General features: G+C 41.1%; 1 protein-coding gene across 1 annotated transcript in view; it reads left to right on the forward strand.

Annotated features, from left to right (window-relative positions):
• PKDCC (protein kinase domain containing, cytoplasmic) overlaps window positions 1–15916 on the forward strand; it is a 37823-nt gene that overhangs the window by 10026 nt on the left and 11881 nt on the right. Inside the window, exons 2-5 of the mRNA XM_074820642.1 lie at window positions 5635–5757; window positions 8823–9094; window positions 12537–12616; window positions 13461–13568. Of these exons, the coding sequence (XP_074676743.1) occupies window positions 5635–5757; window positions 8823–9094; window positions 12537–12616; window positions 13461–13568 (583 nt within the window). The remainder of the gene's footprint in view (window positions 1–5634; window positions 5758–8822; window positions 9095–12536; window positions 12617–13460; window positions 13569–15916) is intronic.

Consider the following 15916-nt stretch of genomic DNA (forward strand, 5'->3'; position numbering starts at 1 on the left):
ATAAAGTAGCAAGAGCTTCTAAAATGTGCTGTTCTGGTTGGGACATGTAGCAGCTCAACCAAATGGCTCATCAAATGGCTACCAATATCCGTGGGAGCTTTTTACTTCCCCTGGGCACCAAGTCACTAGCAAATACAGTCTCGACACAACCAGTTTTGATTAAGTAACCCTGTGTCCGTGTATTTTTGAAAAGAAGGTCTGTGGCAAGAGCTGACTACTGTTGCTCTTCATAAAAGTGAGATGATTTTTTTTAATTGCTCTTTTCTGTTGTGGGCAGCAGTTAGGTCTTATTGTAGTAAATTTGGGCAAGTCCAAATTAAAAGAGAAGAGGATTAGATTTGTAGAAATTACTTCTGGTATAATGCAGTTGAGCCTGTCACTTGTATTACGGCTGGTAATAGTGTTCTTGAAGTTCCTGTTCCTGAAGTAATGGAAATCTCATGTTCATTAAAGAAAAAAGGGGGAAATTTCCAGCTTCTGTGGTTGTAGAGAAAATCTGAAGATTGTGAACATTAAGGGCTAAAAACTAACAAGGCAAAGAAAAAAGATTCACCACGTGTTGTAATTTTTAGGGAAATCACATGCTCTGTACAGAGAGTTTTGCCCTCCAGTAGCCGGGGCAGCAATCCTGCTGCAGCCCGGCAGCGGGGCAGAGCTGAGCTGGCAGAGCCCTGGTTGGCAACAGTGGCCGGAGCCCCGCTTGGGGAAGGTGGCCAGTCCTACCGATCCTGACTGAGCAACCTCTATAAATGAAATGTAACACTTCGGCAGAGGTTCTGGCTTGACATTTATTTTTCTAAAAGTCCAGCTAGGGTTCCTACGCTAATGCAGGAGGGCTTGTTGTTTGCACAGACTTACCCTGCTGATGACAGCTTAATAAGCTCCTTTATTTTGTGTTTTTATTCAGTAAGCTTGTCGGCTTTTGTGTAGGGGCTGACCTCTGCTTTTGCCCTCCCCCTGCCCCAGCTCCTCTGAAAGGGGCACCTCTGTCCCCATAATTTGTAGTAAAAGGGAGTTGTAAAGGGAGGTGAACTGACCGGCTGTAGGGACATGGGCTCCCACAAAGCAATATAACTTTTTCAGGGGCTGACCCTGTATGCCCAGCGTGCCAGAAACTATTGAAGTCAGTGGGAGTTTTGGGTGCGTAAAGACTAACGCAGGACACAGCCTTTATGACTGAGAAAATCCAGTGAGGGAAGGATTCGGTAAACAGGGCTACTCGAAATGAATTACGGCACACGATGTGAGAACAAGTCAACATTTCATATCTGGCATACGTTCTTCTAAACAGACAGAAAGTCATCCCAGTGTTGTGACTGTTTGCTATTAGATTCTACGCAAAAATATATTGGGGTGGCATTTAAATGCAGTGACTCGAGATACCAAAAAGATGTGGGATTGTATTTCTTTCCATTCATTTAATTGGAACCATGCTGAAAAGGCGTATGAAAACCATCACTCTTGAATATATCTAAAGTGTAGCTTTGTGAAGCTGAGAATGATGTCCAACCTAATAGAATTTCAGATAGAGGAGATATTTTGGCTCATCTTTTGCTTCCAGCTATATTCAGTTTCCCCGTGTGGTTATTTTTCTTGTTATTGTATGCATCCAGCTATCTGTTTCTTACTTCACTGTCTGGGAATACAAACCATTTTGTCTCATTTCAGACCTTAAAATGGATTGGACAAAAACAAAAGGAAGGGGAAAAAAAGTATTTTGGGTAATACCTCTGTACATGTGTCTTAATAAGTTGGCTTCCGAAACGAAAGGCCTAAAAATTAGTGTCTTTGAATATTTTGCATCTATATATGTTCTGCATTTTGTAACATCTGTATGCTGGGTTCATCAGGAGGGGATGAATGTAACCATTTTAGATGCTTAACTGGCTGTTGGGACTTGCCCAGTTTGTAATCATGGTAATTGCACATACAAATATGGCCATGTAATTACATGTACATTTTTGCATTTAGTTTCAGGAGTTCGTTTAGAAAAGTATAAATGCAGCCCAATAAATCCTTTATATCTCAGACTTCTGTGCTTTTATAACTCTATATAATTATGTAATAACACTGCATCTGGAGAGGTTTCACTTAAGTAAAAGCAATAAAGAGCTCAGGTTAGATTATATATTTTTTGAGTTAGACCTACACTAACTTGCTCAGTACTGTGTTTTTCAGCTTGTGAGATTGATTAAGTTCAGCAGTACTCATGCAGGAAAATTTTCTTGTGAGAATAAAGAGCAATTTAATATGAAACCAAAACTGGATCAGGTCATTTAAGCTTCCACAATGACTGAAGTGATTAAATGGGTATTAATATAGTAAAATATACACCGAATACTCAGATACTCGGGCAGTGAAGGCTTTTGCCAAGGTACAAATTGGATACTAAAATGAAAGAATTACTTAGGAGCAAAGTTCCAGCTCGCTGAGAACAAATCTAAATCATTATTATTACTACTGGCATTCATGGATTGAGAAAAAATAAGACACAAATAGATACTATAATTCATTTCTACTTCTCTGTTCATGTGCACATAAATAGACAATAAGACTAATTTCTCAGTATTTTATATGTACAGATATGTATATATTATGTTTTTCTAATGAAATGAATGTGTAATTGTTGTTCATCTTCTGTATTTCTGTTCCTGGAATGTTTTTCACAAACGTTGAGAACGTCTAAGGAAGACTGATAGCTTTTCTGTATTCCGTGTTACTGTGAACCAACAGTTACTGTGATACTGTTATTTCCCAGTCTGGATTGCTTGCTAATTTCCCTTACGGCTTTTCCCCCAATGGATAGTATTACTGTGCTAAAGAGAAGAGCTGAACTCTGCAGATGATACAGAAACAGATGTTAGATTTTGACACTGAGAAGTGGGGGTTTTCAAAACTACTGAGCTTCATCCTGCCTCCTTAGTCTGCCCCCACACAAGGGAGATGTAAAATACCTAGTAAGAACTGCAGAATCCAGCTTGTCTCCGAGAAAATATATATATATTGTATTAAATCTTTTCATTTAAATTATTTTTTTGTTAGTTCAGAAGGCTTAAACAGAATTGTGCTGATGTGATCCTCTAAGATAGTTTGCAGCATACAAAGACTTAACTCCTGTCAATAAGCTGCACAAAAACGGTGCCACAGACCATAAGGAACAAACCCAAGTATAGCCTGAATGGCTCTAGATTAAGAAATGATTGCTGTTGCAATCTTTGTCATGGTAGTGGCAGTAAAGAGAAAGGTCCCTTTTCCTACTTTAAATGTTCATACTGGCATCTATCACAAATTCTCTGTTGTGCATCAATTCCAAAACCTTTTCAGCATGTTTTAAAATAAAATCTTCCAGCTCTTTTTTTTTTTGTTGTTTAGGTTAATGTCCATGATTAAGCAGCTGTTTTGAAATACAGTGCCATTTTTACACCAAAAAGAAAAACTGTTTACTTCTTTTACATTTTTTGGCACCCTTTTTTCCTTTAAATGTAGACAGCTACAGTCAGAGCTAGCAGAACGGTTCATAACAAATCCTGCATTTGCTGACTTTAGCCTGGTCTTTGCTTTTCTGTCTGGGAGGGTCACAAGCTGTAAGAATGTGCTTGATACTCCAATTTGCTTGCAGCGGTTTGTGTTCAGCCTCACCCCGCTCCCTCCAGCGATGGCACTTGCTGGTCTGGCTCTCTGCTCTCCTGGTGAATTGGGGTTGGTCCCCAAAAGGTCTGCATCAGCCTGGCTGCTTCTGCAGGGCCTTGTCCGAGTCCCCTCAGCTCAGAGGAGACCCCTATCATCTTCCCTGAGCTTTTTCGAACTGAAAGAGGTTTGAAAAGTCAGATGACTCAGGACAAGGCAGTAGAGGAGTAGCAGCAAAGCATTTTTTAATGCTCCATTTTCACACAGCCCCTTTAACTGTATTGTTTATTTGACTGGGGGCAGAGATTACATTTAATTTTATTTCATGTGCATGCTGTTCTGGCTGGAAAGTTGCAATCAGATCCTTATCAGGCTCATTTAACTGCCTCTCTGCCAGGGCTTGGCAGGGAGTTTGTAAAAGTCTGTCCTCCAGCCCTGTCAGACATTGTCCCGCTCCATATAAAGCAAGATATCTCTTCTCCACAGTCTTTAAATATTCTTCTTCTGAAATTATTTGTGCAAGTGGAAATTAATCATTCAAATGTCCTTGGAAAGCAAATACAAGAAGGAGCTGCAGCGTGTCTGAAATTGCCATTTAAATGCTTTTGAATTGAAGAAGCTACTGGCAGATAGTATTTTGGAGTATTTGCCCTTCTTCAATGATACTGCACACAAAAGTCTATCAAGTATACTGAGAGGCAATTTCTGGCTGGAAAAAGATGAGTTTGGGCATTTCAATTGCTTTTCAAGCTCCCCTGTCATTGAAATACACATTGCCACTCAATGCACAAACAGTAGTCCTATGGGCAATGTCACTAAAAGCTATTTTGTGATGTCTTTTAAGCAGAAAATCAGTCTTATTTAGCCAGGTATTGCGTAGGCTAAACTAATTTTTCTCAGATAGAATTCTGTTTCTGCATTCATGGATATTTTAAATTTTTTTTTTTTTCTTAAACATTTGTGGTGGATTGACCCTGGCTGGATGCCAAGTGCCCACCAAAGCTGCTCTGTCACTCCCCTCCTCAGCTGGACAGGGGAGAGAAAATATAACAAAAGGCTTGTGAGTCAAGACAAAGGCAGTGAGATTACTCAGCAGTTACCATCATGGACAAAACAGACTCAACTTGGGGAAAAATTAATTTATTACCAATCAAATCAGAGTAGGATAATGAGAAATAAACCCAAATCTTAAAAACACCTTCCCCCCACACTTCCCTTCTTCCCAGGCTCAACTTCACTCCTGATTTCTCTACCTCCTCACCCCAAGCGGTGCAGGGGCAAAAGGAATGGGGGTTGTGGTCAGTTCATTACACATTGTTTCTGCTGCTCCTTCCTTCTCAGGGGGAGGACTCCTCACACTCTTGTCCTGCTCCAGCATGGGGTCCCTCCCATGGGAGACAGTCCTCCATGAACTTCTCCAACCTGAGTCCTTTCCATGGCTGCAGTTCTTCATGAACTGCTCCAGCGTGGGAGCAGTTTCTCTCACATATTCTCACTCCTCTCTTCTGACTGCTGCTGTGTTGTACAGGCTTTTTTTTCCCCCCTTCTTAAATATGTTATCCCAGAAGCGCTACCACCATGGCCGATGGGCTCAGCCTTGGCCAGCGGTGGGTCTGTCTTGGAGCCAGCTGGCATTCGCTCGATCAGATATGGGGGAAGCTTCTAGCAGCTTCTCACAGAAGCCACCCCTGTAAGCCCCCCCACTACCTTGCCATACAAACCCAATACAACATTAACTGAGATAAGATCCTGTACAGAAGGTTATGCAGGGGGCACCTCACTGGCCTTGTGCTGTATGATGCCCACAAGAGGCTCTGCTAGCTAATTTGGGAGTTTCAAGGGAGTGTTCCTCAAATGAGAGGACACAAAAGCTATTGATGGCGACATACAATGTGTAGAGCTCAGAGCCTTATAAGAAATGCTTACTTTGCACCTCATCCACAGAGAAATGTAAAAGCATGCTGAGATACATTACACTGATATTGCCTGGTCATGATTTTTTTTCAGCTCTATGGCTATTGCTACCAAGATAGCAATGACATTCCAGACACACTGACGACCATCACTGAACTAGGCTCGCCTTTAGAGATGATTCAGCTTTTACAGACTTCCTGGGAAGACAGATTTCGAGTGAGTAACAACTGTTTTAAAAGGACTTCTAAGAGAGTGATGAATACAAAATAGCATCAAGCATGAACCAGGGGTTATGTACTATGCAGTGCAATTCACATTTATTAAACATTTGCTTTGCATATGATTACACCTTGGTTTAGAAACAACATTTGGCGCTCCCTTTCTGCAGGTGTTTACGATACTGTACGATTTTGTCTGTCATTGTAGCTGGTTATATGCTCTTTACATGATATCTTCAAACATTTCTTACTTGTGGAAGCTTAAGGCACAGGTTTTTTGACGTTGAGCATTGTGCTCTGCAACTGGGATTTAAACAATAGAAGGATGTTAGGTTTCTCTCCTGATCCTTATCATAGGTTGGTTTTAGAATTGTTTTCTACTGCTTCATGCTCTGTTCATCTGTTACTAAATGTACACCAATCTCAAACCTGGGTTGACCACGGCATTGGCAATTTACCAAGGTCACACTTAATTTGTCCAAAATGAAGCCAGACTGCAGCAATGCTTTGATCAAGACAGCGCTGTATCACTCAGTGTATATTGGGATGTGTTGTTGGCTGAGGTTAACTCCCTAAGACGTTGCAAGGCAGCAGCAGTGTTCATCTAAACCACTTTGGATTGCATAGCTACATCTGTACCAGAAAATTAAAAGTGTGCCTGACTGATCTCAGAGACGAACCAGCAAGTTGCAGCCCACATCTGTGCTATAGAATTCTTGCACGCTCTGAAGGTGGCAGGCTGCACACAGGATGCCCATTGGAAATGATTCCTGGGCCGTGCTGCCTTCTGGATTGCGTCTGGGGATTGTGCAGGAGAACAGCCTTGGCCCCGGTCAGACCCGGGCCAGAGACCATGCTAGCAAGTGTGCGTGTGGGATCAAGTTTCTGTGCCCAGGAATGTTCCTTGGCAGAGTTTATTTTACTAATATAGATGGAGCAAGTATGTTCCTGCTGCTAAGCTTCAGCTCCCTTTTCCTGAAAGAAGTACAGTCTTAATAAGCAGTAGAACGGTATTTGTCACAGCTCCCGAAATACAGGACCTGTCTTCAGCACGTCTCACCCAGGGAATGCAAATAACGGACTGTGATGGCAACTGCATACAAAGTAAATGACCAAGAGATAGATTATGGGTAATAAACAGGGAAGTTTCCTTCCAGCATGGATATTTCTGAGTGAGCAATTGCAAGGGGAGATGAAGAAGAATTGGATGAAGGTGCTGAGCTGATTTACAGAGGTGGAATTACCTATGAAACATTCCTGTGACTGCTGTAATGAGGTCTTAGATAATGTCATGCTCATCAGCTTGTCTAGGATGCAACCAACGCTGAGAAGAAGGAGGAAGTAAAATCATATCTTCTTGACAAGTGAGACTTGTTTGTGGTCCAGTCCTGAAATCAGATGCGTAAATATTTGATCTTATTCCTACAAATAATAATTTCCTTGTGTTGAAGGACTTGGCAGTAAGCTTGCTCCCCGGATCAGCACTACTATGCTCAGCAGAGGTGTGTGATACTGAGCAAAGCCTTCATCTGTGTGCTTAAAGCTTGTGGTCCAGGGACGTTTGCAGTCCCAGCCTGACAGCAGGCCCAGAGGGAGCAGCCCATTGGGGTTGTCACAGAAGTTTCCAGCACAGGAGCAGGGGCTTGTTGGCATTTGAGAAAAGGCAATAATTTCAGATGACAACCTATGTTTTTATTCAACCTAAATTCTGGGTTCATTGGCAATTGAAGATACGTGTACTATAGGTTAGTTTGGGCAGGATGTGCCTTTTATATACAGCATATTGTGGGATGGCACATACACGAATCCTGTATCCTTCCAGAGGAAGGAAGGGTGGTCAACTCTGGCGTCCCATAACTGGGCCTGTGTTCATCGGCACCTACAGGCACCTCCATGTGAACTGTAGTATCCATTAAGTAGGATATGTTCTAGTCTGGTCAAGAAAGGAAATGATTATAGAAGTGCAAGGTAGTCCTAATGTCCTATAGGCGAAGGGTCTGTGAGGGATAACTTCAGACATGCTCAGCTTTCTTATGAAGGACGCACTTAGGTTCTTCCCTGAGTATACCATTTATGCCCCGAGACTGAGTCTGGATTTGACTACTTCAATGCACGTGGCCTTAACAGTGTGTTTTAACAGAAAACAAAGATTATGTATAAACAATAAAAAGCTTGCTAGACTGAATAAGACCTGTTATTAATTTAATACATAGAATAAAAATTCCAGCATTTAACTGTGTTCATATTAATGCTACATTTACATTAATACATTACATAGTGGACTCTAAAGGAATGCACAAATTGAAAACAGTACTTTGGTAAGGGGGCTGAGTTCAACATTCATCGAGTTTGCTGCCTAGTAATAGTTACTCAAGTTTCTAACCTGCAATTGAAAAGTGCAGCGTCAGCACAGAGCTCCCACCCCAGCCTCCAAGTGCCACATGAAGGTCCACCAGGGTAGACGGACATATACACTTACCCTGAGGCACAGCAAAGAGTTACAGAGGAACTGTGGAGCTCCTCTTTCTGGGAATTTGCTTCTTTCTCCTCTGGAAAAAGGCAAATGTAAGAGGAACCAGTGGAAAAAAAAATTATAAAAGTAGTCAAAAGGTGGGATCAGTACAGAGGCAATACAGACACTGTCTGCTGTTGGAGCTCCAGGCGTGGGCGCAGAGCAGTTGGGCCAGAACTTCCAGACCTGGAGTTTGTAAAAGAGCAGAATCAGGCTGCGTGGTCAAGGCCTGTGCGTAATGTGTTATTAAAACTTAATGCTTTTATTTCTATTAAAAGCAAGAGCTTTGCTTCAAGAGCAATGAGCTTTGCTTCAAGAATAGTGTGGGAAAGCACTGGTAAAGAAGCTTATTTTTGTTTCAAGTCTCTAAGGGTTTTGCAATCAACTATGTTAATCCTATGAAAAATACCTTAGTTGCAGGATTCAGTTTTAAGAATAAGTTATAACACATTAAGTCATGTATTTATGAACATATCTTCAGCTAAAGTGGTTTCATTTATATACTTTGTGCTGAGAAAATAATGCAAGGTACCTGCGTTTTTGCATTTCAGATATGTCTCAGCTTAGTTCGGCTTCTGCATTATTTGGCTCACTCTCCGCTTGGCTCTGTGACATTACTGGATTTTCGCCCTCGGCAGTTTGTGATTGTGGATGGGGAACTGAAGGTGACGGATCTGGATGATGCCAGCATTGAGGAGAGCTCTTGCACCAGTAACAGTGACTGCTTCATGGAATTCCCCGCGAGGAACTTCACCCTGCCCTGTTCGGTTGAGGGACGGTGTCAGAGTATGAACGAAAAGAGGAATCTCTACAACGCCTACAGGTACCTGGTCAAATAAGGTAAAAGAGAACTGAAAGTGGGCACAAAAAGTCTCCAGCACCCTTTATAGTTACTCACATCAACGAGTACATATTGTCTCAGAACTGTTAACCAAGAGTAAGTGAAGCCATGAATAATTATTTCATTTGTGAAAATAACAGCATTTATAACTTTGGAAATGTTTTGCATGCTTTGAGTGTGATTCACCACTCAGTCTAATTTTACATTGGCTTAATCCCACTGAATTCTTCACACAAGTAGAGAGTTTCACAGTAGTGAAACAGAGGTGCCTGTGGAGATGCGGGCCCACTGGCTCTGTGATGAGACGATTCAGGCAGCTCTTCTTTGGTGTGAGTTAAGAGGAGTCATCTCATGTTTTTCACCACTGGCTGAGCAAAAGGCTGGCTTTGGACGCAGAGTTAGAGCTCAACTCTCATCCTGCACTGTGGCTCAATGCTCCCTGCCTCACCAGAGCCTGCCGTGGTAGGGTTATAACAGACACGTCCATCTTCCAAATTTGATTTTAATGGTTTCTTCGAACTTACAGTGGAGTCCTTCTGGGCGATGGCTTTGTGTTTGTGGTGTCAGCTCTCCCTCGTTGGCCATCACTCCCCTCCGAGGGCTGTGTGGGATGCTGGGAGAGCCATGTCACTGCTTTCCAGGGAGGCAGTAGCTGATGCTCAATGCCGTGCTCCTCCTGCCACCGCTGCTTCGGCTGACCACCGCTGCTTCGGCTGATGGGTGCCACTGGGGCAGGCGGCCGCCTTGTCTGATCCAGATAGGAGGATGGAGGATCTCAAAGCAATGCCATAATGGTGTGCTTATTTCTTAGACTTCCCTTTCAAGTATCATGCCATTCACTGCCTGCCAGACCACAGCGAGGAGAGGCTGCTCCAAAGAGAGTCTTCTGCTTTGGTCCCAGGGTGCTCACCAGCATATGTGTTGCATTAGCTGACCACACTGAAATGGGCTGCACCACATGACAGCCATCTGCAGTTGTGCAGTGCAGCTTTGAGTGTGTCCTGCAAAATTTTCCGTTTCCATTTGCTTGGCTTAAAGATCTTGCTTAGCTTGCTAGCTTTTGGTTAAGACTGTTTTACTTGTCTGGCTAAGAAACCTTTAATAGGCACTCATCCATCTTGGTCGTAAGTGGGGATATGTCTGTGGTGTGGTGGGCTTGCGGCAGGTTGCTGGTCTCACTGAAGGAAGCAATCTTTTTCTATTACAGTTCTTAATATTGCCTTGGAACCACGCACCAGTGTGTAGCACACGCACAGTGCCTCAGTGCTTTCAGACCCTGCTTTTGCTTAATTCGATAGAGACAGTGAGTTTTTGTTCAACAGCTGATTCATGCTATAGTAGGCTGCGACCACCCATGCTAGGTAGGGCTTTTGCAACAAACTCTGTGCACTTGTCTTGGAAGGCTAAATCCTCACTTCATTAAGAGTAGGCTACTAAATTTCATATTTTTGTGGATGCACTGTGTAGGAGTAGAGATCGCCCTCGGTAAAGGGTTGCTGGTGCTGTTTAGAAGTTAAAAGCAGCAATATGTCAAACAATGCATAAACCCCTTGTAATTTTAAAATATAGCAGGCCCTAGCCTTGAAAGCATAATTAGCCTATCTAGCTGGTTTGCTTATGAGGTAAATAATTAAATGAGAGAAAACATTTTGGAAAAAACTCTATAAGAACTGACCCATCTTGACTTTCATTTGACTTCTGTCACAAATGTGTCTCTATGGGTTTTCCTCCAAATGTTTGGAGGAACAATTTTCAAAGCACCAGACAGTTTTAAAAGCAAGAATAATTAATATTTTGAACTATTAACCAATGGCTGAGATGAATTCTTCATCATTGACAGTTCTTAAATTAAGATCAGATAGTTCTGAAAAAGAAAAAAGAAAGGAAAAACAAGGCTGTAGGAACAAATGTAAAAGGATCTGACAATGTGTGTTAATACAGATCACAAGGCATGCCACTGGCCCTGGAATCAATGAACAGCAAATGTTCCTGCAATTAAGCTGTGCAGATGCCAGTGTCTCTACATGTCAGAATTTCACATGTGGGTGTTTGCATTAAAACAAGTCATCTATTTCTATAGCCGTGCAAAAACAGTAACGTCTATGACTCTCATCCATCCATCATTTAGCAAAGTAAATTTAGCTACTGAATTTTTGCAAAGAACTATTCACAATCAGTCAGACTCTGCTTTGTAGATAATCTCGAAGCAAAAAAAGTGAGGTAAAATTTACCAGACAAAATATTCATTACAGATGTGATGCTGCTCTTCAGACTTCTGTATGTATTTATACTGGCTGTTTCATAGTCATTGCTAAGAAAACCTACCTGGGGATAATCTCTCTTGGGAAAATCATAAATACTATTTTTGTAAGGGATGAAAAAGGGAGTTACAATTTCAGGGAAACATTCATTGTGTAAGCAGAATACGTCAGCCCGATAATACATGTGTCTGATCAAGTTTTGCTATCAGTAACTTAATTTTTTAATTTGTGCTTATGTAAGACGTCTGCTAGTCTCCCTCCTCAGCATGAGTCCCTGGAGGTTTATGTTTGACCATATGGTCTCTGTTTATGAAAAAGCATTTACTTTGCTTTGCAGGTTAGATGTAAAGCAGGGCAATTTCCCAATTGTGTTCCTGTTCTGCTCATTACCTAATATTTATGTCTGATAGTTCTCTTTATATTGTCAGATCCTGAACTGTCCATCTCCATCTTAGGTTGCTATGACACTGAGTTTGCAATAGGTTATAATATTGGCAGAGTAATAGAAATTTAAAGGAACAGTGTGAAAATTAAGTGTACTTAAAGTGATGGTAAAGGCATATTTTTTTTCTTCTGTAATTAAAAATGTTAAAATGGAGAATATACATCCATCAGTGACTATCTACATGAATGCATCTTGAATTTAGATAAATGATGAGAACAGAGAAGGCATTCTGAATTGCAGTGACATTAAAACAATAGAAGGCGGCTTTTTCCTGGCAATTCATTTGAAAGTCTTAAGAAAACTGCAGAAAATAAAATAATAGTAAATTATTTGAAATTAGCAGAAATTTGATTTATGCACTTTCAAGCTTTGAAAAAAACCCCAAGACTTGATGGCATCCTTTTAGTTTGTTGAAGTACAGACAACTTTGCAAATAGTCACAATCCATAGGGCTTCACAGCAAATTTCTGTATTAATGGAACATTTACATGTAGTTACAAGGCAGCCTTGTGTATAACAGCGTGGTCTAGGTATGCCAGACAGCTGTGTGAATAGTCTCAGCTATGTATTTATTTGACTATAGAATATCATTATATTTCCTGAATGGGTCAGTGATTTATAAGCAATAGGAATTTTATTCGTTATGTTGTTCAGTAGTTACCAGACATTTGTAAATTGTTTTTTAAATTTTTCAATATGGGTTACTTTTCCATTGCAGGTTCTTTTTTACGTATCTTCTTCCACACAGTGCTCCATCCTCGCTGAGACCATTACTGGATAAGATAGTCAATGCAACAGGTAATTGCAATAAACATGGTAATGCTAAGTATTTCCTTTTTAAGGTGACTATCATGTCTGGGATGAGGAGGATGCTGCTTTTATGTTCACTGCAATAGAACCAGATTTTGTTTCTATCCAGGATAAAGTTTCCACAATACAGAGAAGGCAAGAATGGCCTCATGTACCAGAGAAATCCCACTTTGAGATTTTTATCTAGGCTTCACAGACGTATTTACTTCCTCCTAACACCTCAGCACTGCAGTGAACTGCATCAGAATGCAATTCCTTGCAGGATCTGGAGGAACCCCTGCCTCTGGCGGGGGGAATTTTAATGATTAAAACAGAATACTTCCCCATTGCCAATGGTACCAGTGGTGCTTAATACCTCAGAAGTCAGAGGCAAGTGACATTATCATAGATCTTTACTAATTACCAAGGTGGGGCCTTTGGGATAAGAGTAGTTGCATGTGCCTGTAAATTTGATTTGAGGGGTTTTGGAGCATTGTTCTAGGAGTTTTATACCTTGTACTGTGTGTATTCAACAAGGAGTGCTGGGCTATAGCTAAGTAACAAGCAAAGGCTTTGGAGTTCCCTATATTGGCTAAAGTTTGTCTCTTGTTGGGAGCTCACTGCAGTGTTTTCTGCCAGGGTTTCCCAGCTGGACAAGCCAGCCTTTGACATGCCTGGCTCATGGCAGGTATGAAACCCAATTTGTAGTAACTCGTGGACTTCATGTCCACATCACAACAACCGTTGCAGAGCAGGGCGCCGCTGGGCTCTGATGCTCAGGGCTTTATTTGAATGCAACCTTGTTTTGTCATGTGCTCCTCATCTAACTCATTCTTTTCCTGTGCTTTTAAAGGAGAACTTCACTGGGGAATAGATGAGACAGCTGCTCAGCTAGAGAGAGTTTTGAATCTGTATAAGAGTGGAGAGTACCTACAGAACACAACCCGGATGCCGAAAGCTGGTAAAGTGGTCTTTCTCAAAACTTAAAATCAGAGATTTTGTTTTTGTTTTGAGGTTTGAAAGGGCAAACAGACAAAAGACTGGGTTCAGTGGCCCTTGAAATAATGCATGTGATTATCTGTTATCTGCTTATTCTTTCCTGGGAGCCTTCTGAAGCCCTCCTTACTAAATGAGGTAGTTGCGCGTCCATAGGTGTGCGCAGGCTGTAATAGGGATAAGGAAATCCAATGGAGCATTGCTCTCTGTAGCAGATGTGCAGAAAATGTTTTTCATCACATCTACACACTTCTCTGCTGTTGGAGTGTCAGAACCTCCCCAAACGTGAGTTGCAGACAATCTAATCAAGACGCTGTAGCCCTCTCTGGATTTCCTGGGACTTACTTATTTCTTGCTACATAAGCACTTCTAGATTGAAAAAATAAATTTTTTGCTTGCTTTGCAAAAGAAAAATAAGGTGTCCCTGAGCTGTCTGCTAGCAATAGAATAAAAAAGAAAAAAAAAAGGTGGGATGAAAATGAAGCTGTATAATAGTATCTTTTTCATAAAATCTCTGCAGCACCACAGGTATGTAAAATGCTATTTAAGCAGCTATGATACGGAGGGATGCGTATTCTTCCCGGAAGGATAGTTGGTGGAATTATACATGTCAAAGAAGATTATGTATGATGGAAATGACTGTTAAGTCTAACAATTGAAAAAGCTGTTTTGCAAATTATTTTTGTGTATGTACAGTATTCATGTCAAACTGTCAACATAATTGACTGCAAGTTGATAGGAAAATTATGGCTTTGCTGCAAAAGCTCAGTAAAGAGGGAAAGATGGGTTCTAAATGAAGATGAATGTTGGCACAGGGGGTTTGAAAGTTCAGTGAAGCATTTGCTCTGTGAAAGAGACATGGGAGCCAAATTCATTCCTGTCGTAGTGCTGTTAACCTCAAAGGGCCATGACACCAGGGATGAATTTGACCCACTTATCAGAATAATTCAATATTTATTTTGTTGTAAAATTGGCAGGAAAATTGTTGCAGGTGTTCATTTAACTTTCTAATTTTCAGCTTTTCATCACAATCTGTGCTGAGTGATGCCTGTCAACACAGCAAAATTATTTTCAGCAGTACAATCAATAGTACAAACACGTCCTTTGTTGAAGAAGTGCCAGGAGGGCTGAAGTTTTTCTGTGATGCTGGTTGATTCCAGATTTAACTGCCATATCAAGACAAGATGAAGTTTTGTATTTTAGAGGGCTGTCATGTTTATAAAGAATCTCAGGGAGGGAAACTTAGGACAGTGGTAGTAAATGTAACAGTGCAGGTTTCTACTAATATGGAGCAGAGCTCCATGTATATTTGGCTACTGTAATAATTACACTTTTTTGTGTTAGTTTAATTCCGTAGAGTTCTGGATAATATAACACAGAATCCACTACCCATGTTCATGGTTAGTAACACCCTTCTGGTGCAAGGAGCCCTTTTTATTTGTAGGACAGTGCTCATGGACTTAGGCACTCTACAGCATGAACAAAGATGTTGAAAATCTGTAGATGCTTTGCGTAACATGTTTTGCCAGTCTACATTAAGGACCATGAGTGTGATATTGAATTACTTGATAGGAAAATGTTCTCAACCAATGGCAAGCCTGAGGAATCAGATATCTTGGTGGGAATTACACTTAGATGAGATGTGTTTTCAGACTTAGCTGCCACACCTTTAAGACGTGCAGGCCTGTTTCTTGTTTGTTCCAAGGCTACTTTAACCAAACAGAAAAGGTGTTGTAATTTATTTCTATTTTAAGGCTCCCTTTCCTTGCCAGAAAAGTATGAAGAAGTCATATTGTGAGGGTGCAAATCTGCCTACCTACCCATTCATATCACTTTTATTCCGAATATTCCTTCCTCAACTGGTATTTGTCTGGTAATACCATGCTAGAATTAATTTTTAATATTCTCAGTCCAAAGATTATGGAATTAGAAAGTATTAATTAGAAATTAACCAGAGATTATGGAATGGGAAATACCTCTGTGGTACAGTGAAGTTGCAGGAGGGGGTGACAGTGGTGCTGAAAGGGACTGGTGTCCAAGTGATCAACCTCTTCTGCTGTCAGGATGTTCCCAGCTGAGCTGGTGTCCTGACCTCTGAAATCAGGGCTGAACAGCTGAGCAGACAAATATTTTGTATAACTCTTGGTGGGTAGGAGATGAAGAGAGAAGGGTGAAAAGGCACAACTTGATACTTTCCCAGGCTGTCAGCTGAGATGCTGCTCTAGCCCTGTTTGGGGTCTAGGATGACACTGTGTTACTCTGAAAGCAAAGAAACATTTTTAAGACTATGGGATTTTAAAAAATCTTTTCTGC

Source organism: Strix aluco, chromosome 3, assembly GCF_031877795.1.
Source record: "Strix aluco isolate bStrAlu1 chromosome 3, bStrAlu1.hap1, whole genome shotgun sequence".
Taxonomy (NCBI): domain Eukaryota; kingdom Metazoa; phylum Chordata; class Aves; order Strigiformes; family Strigidae; genus Strix; species Strix aluco.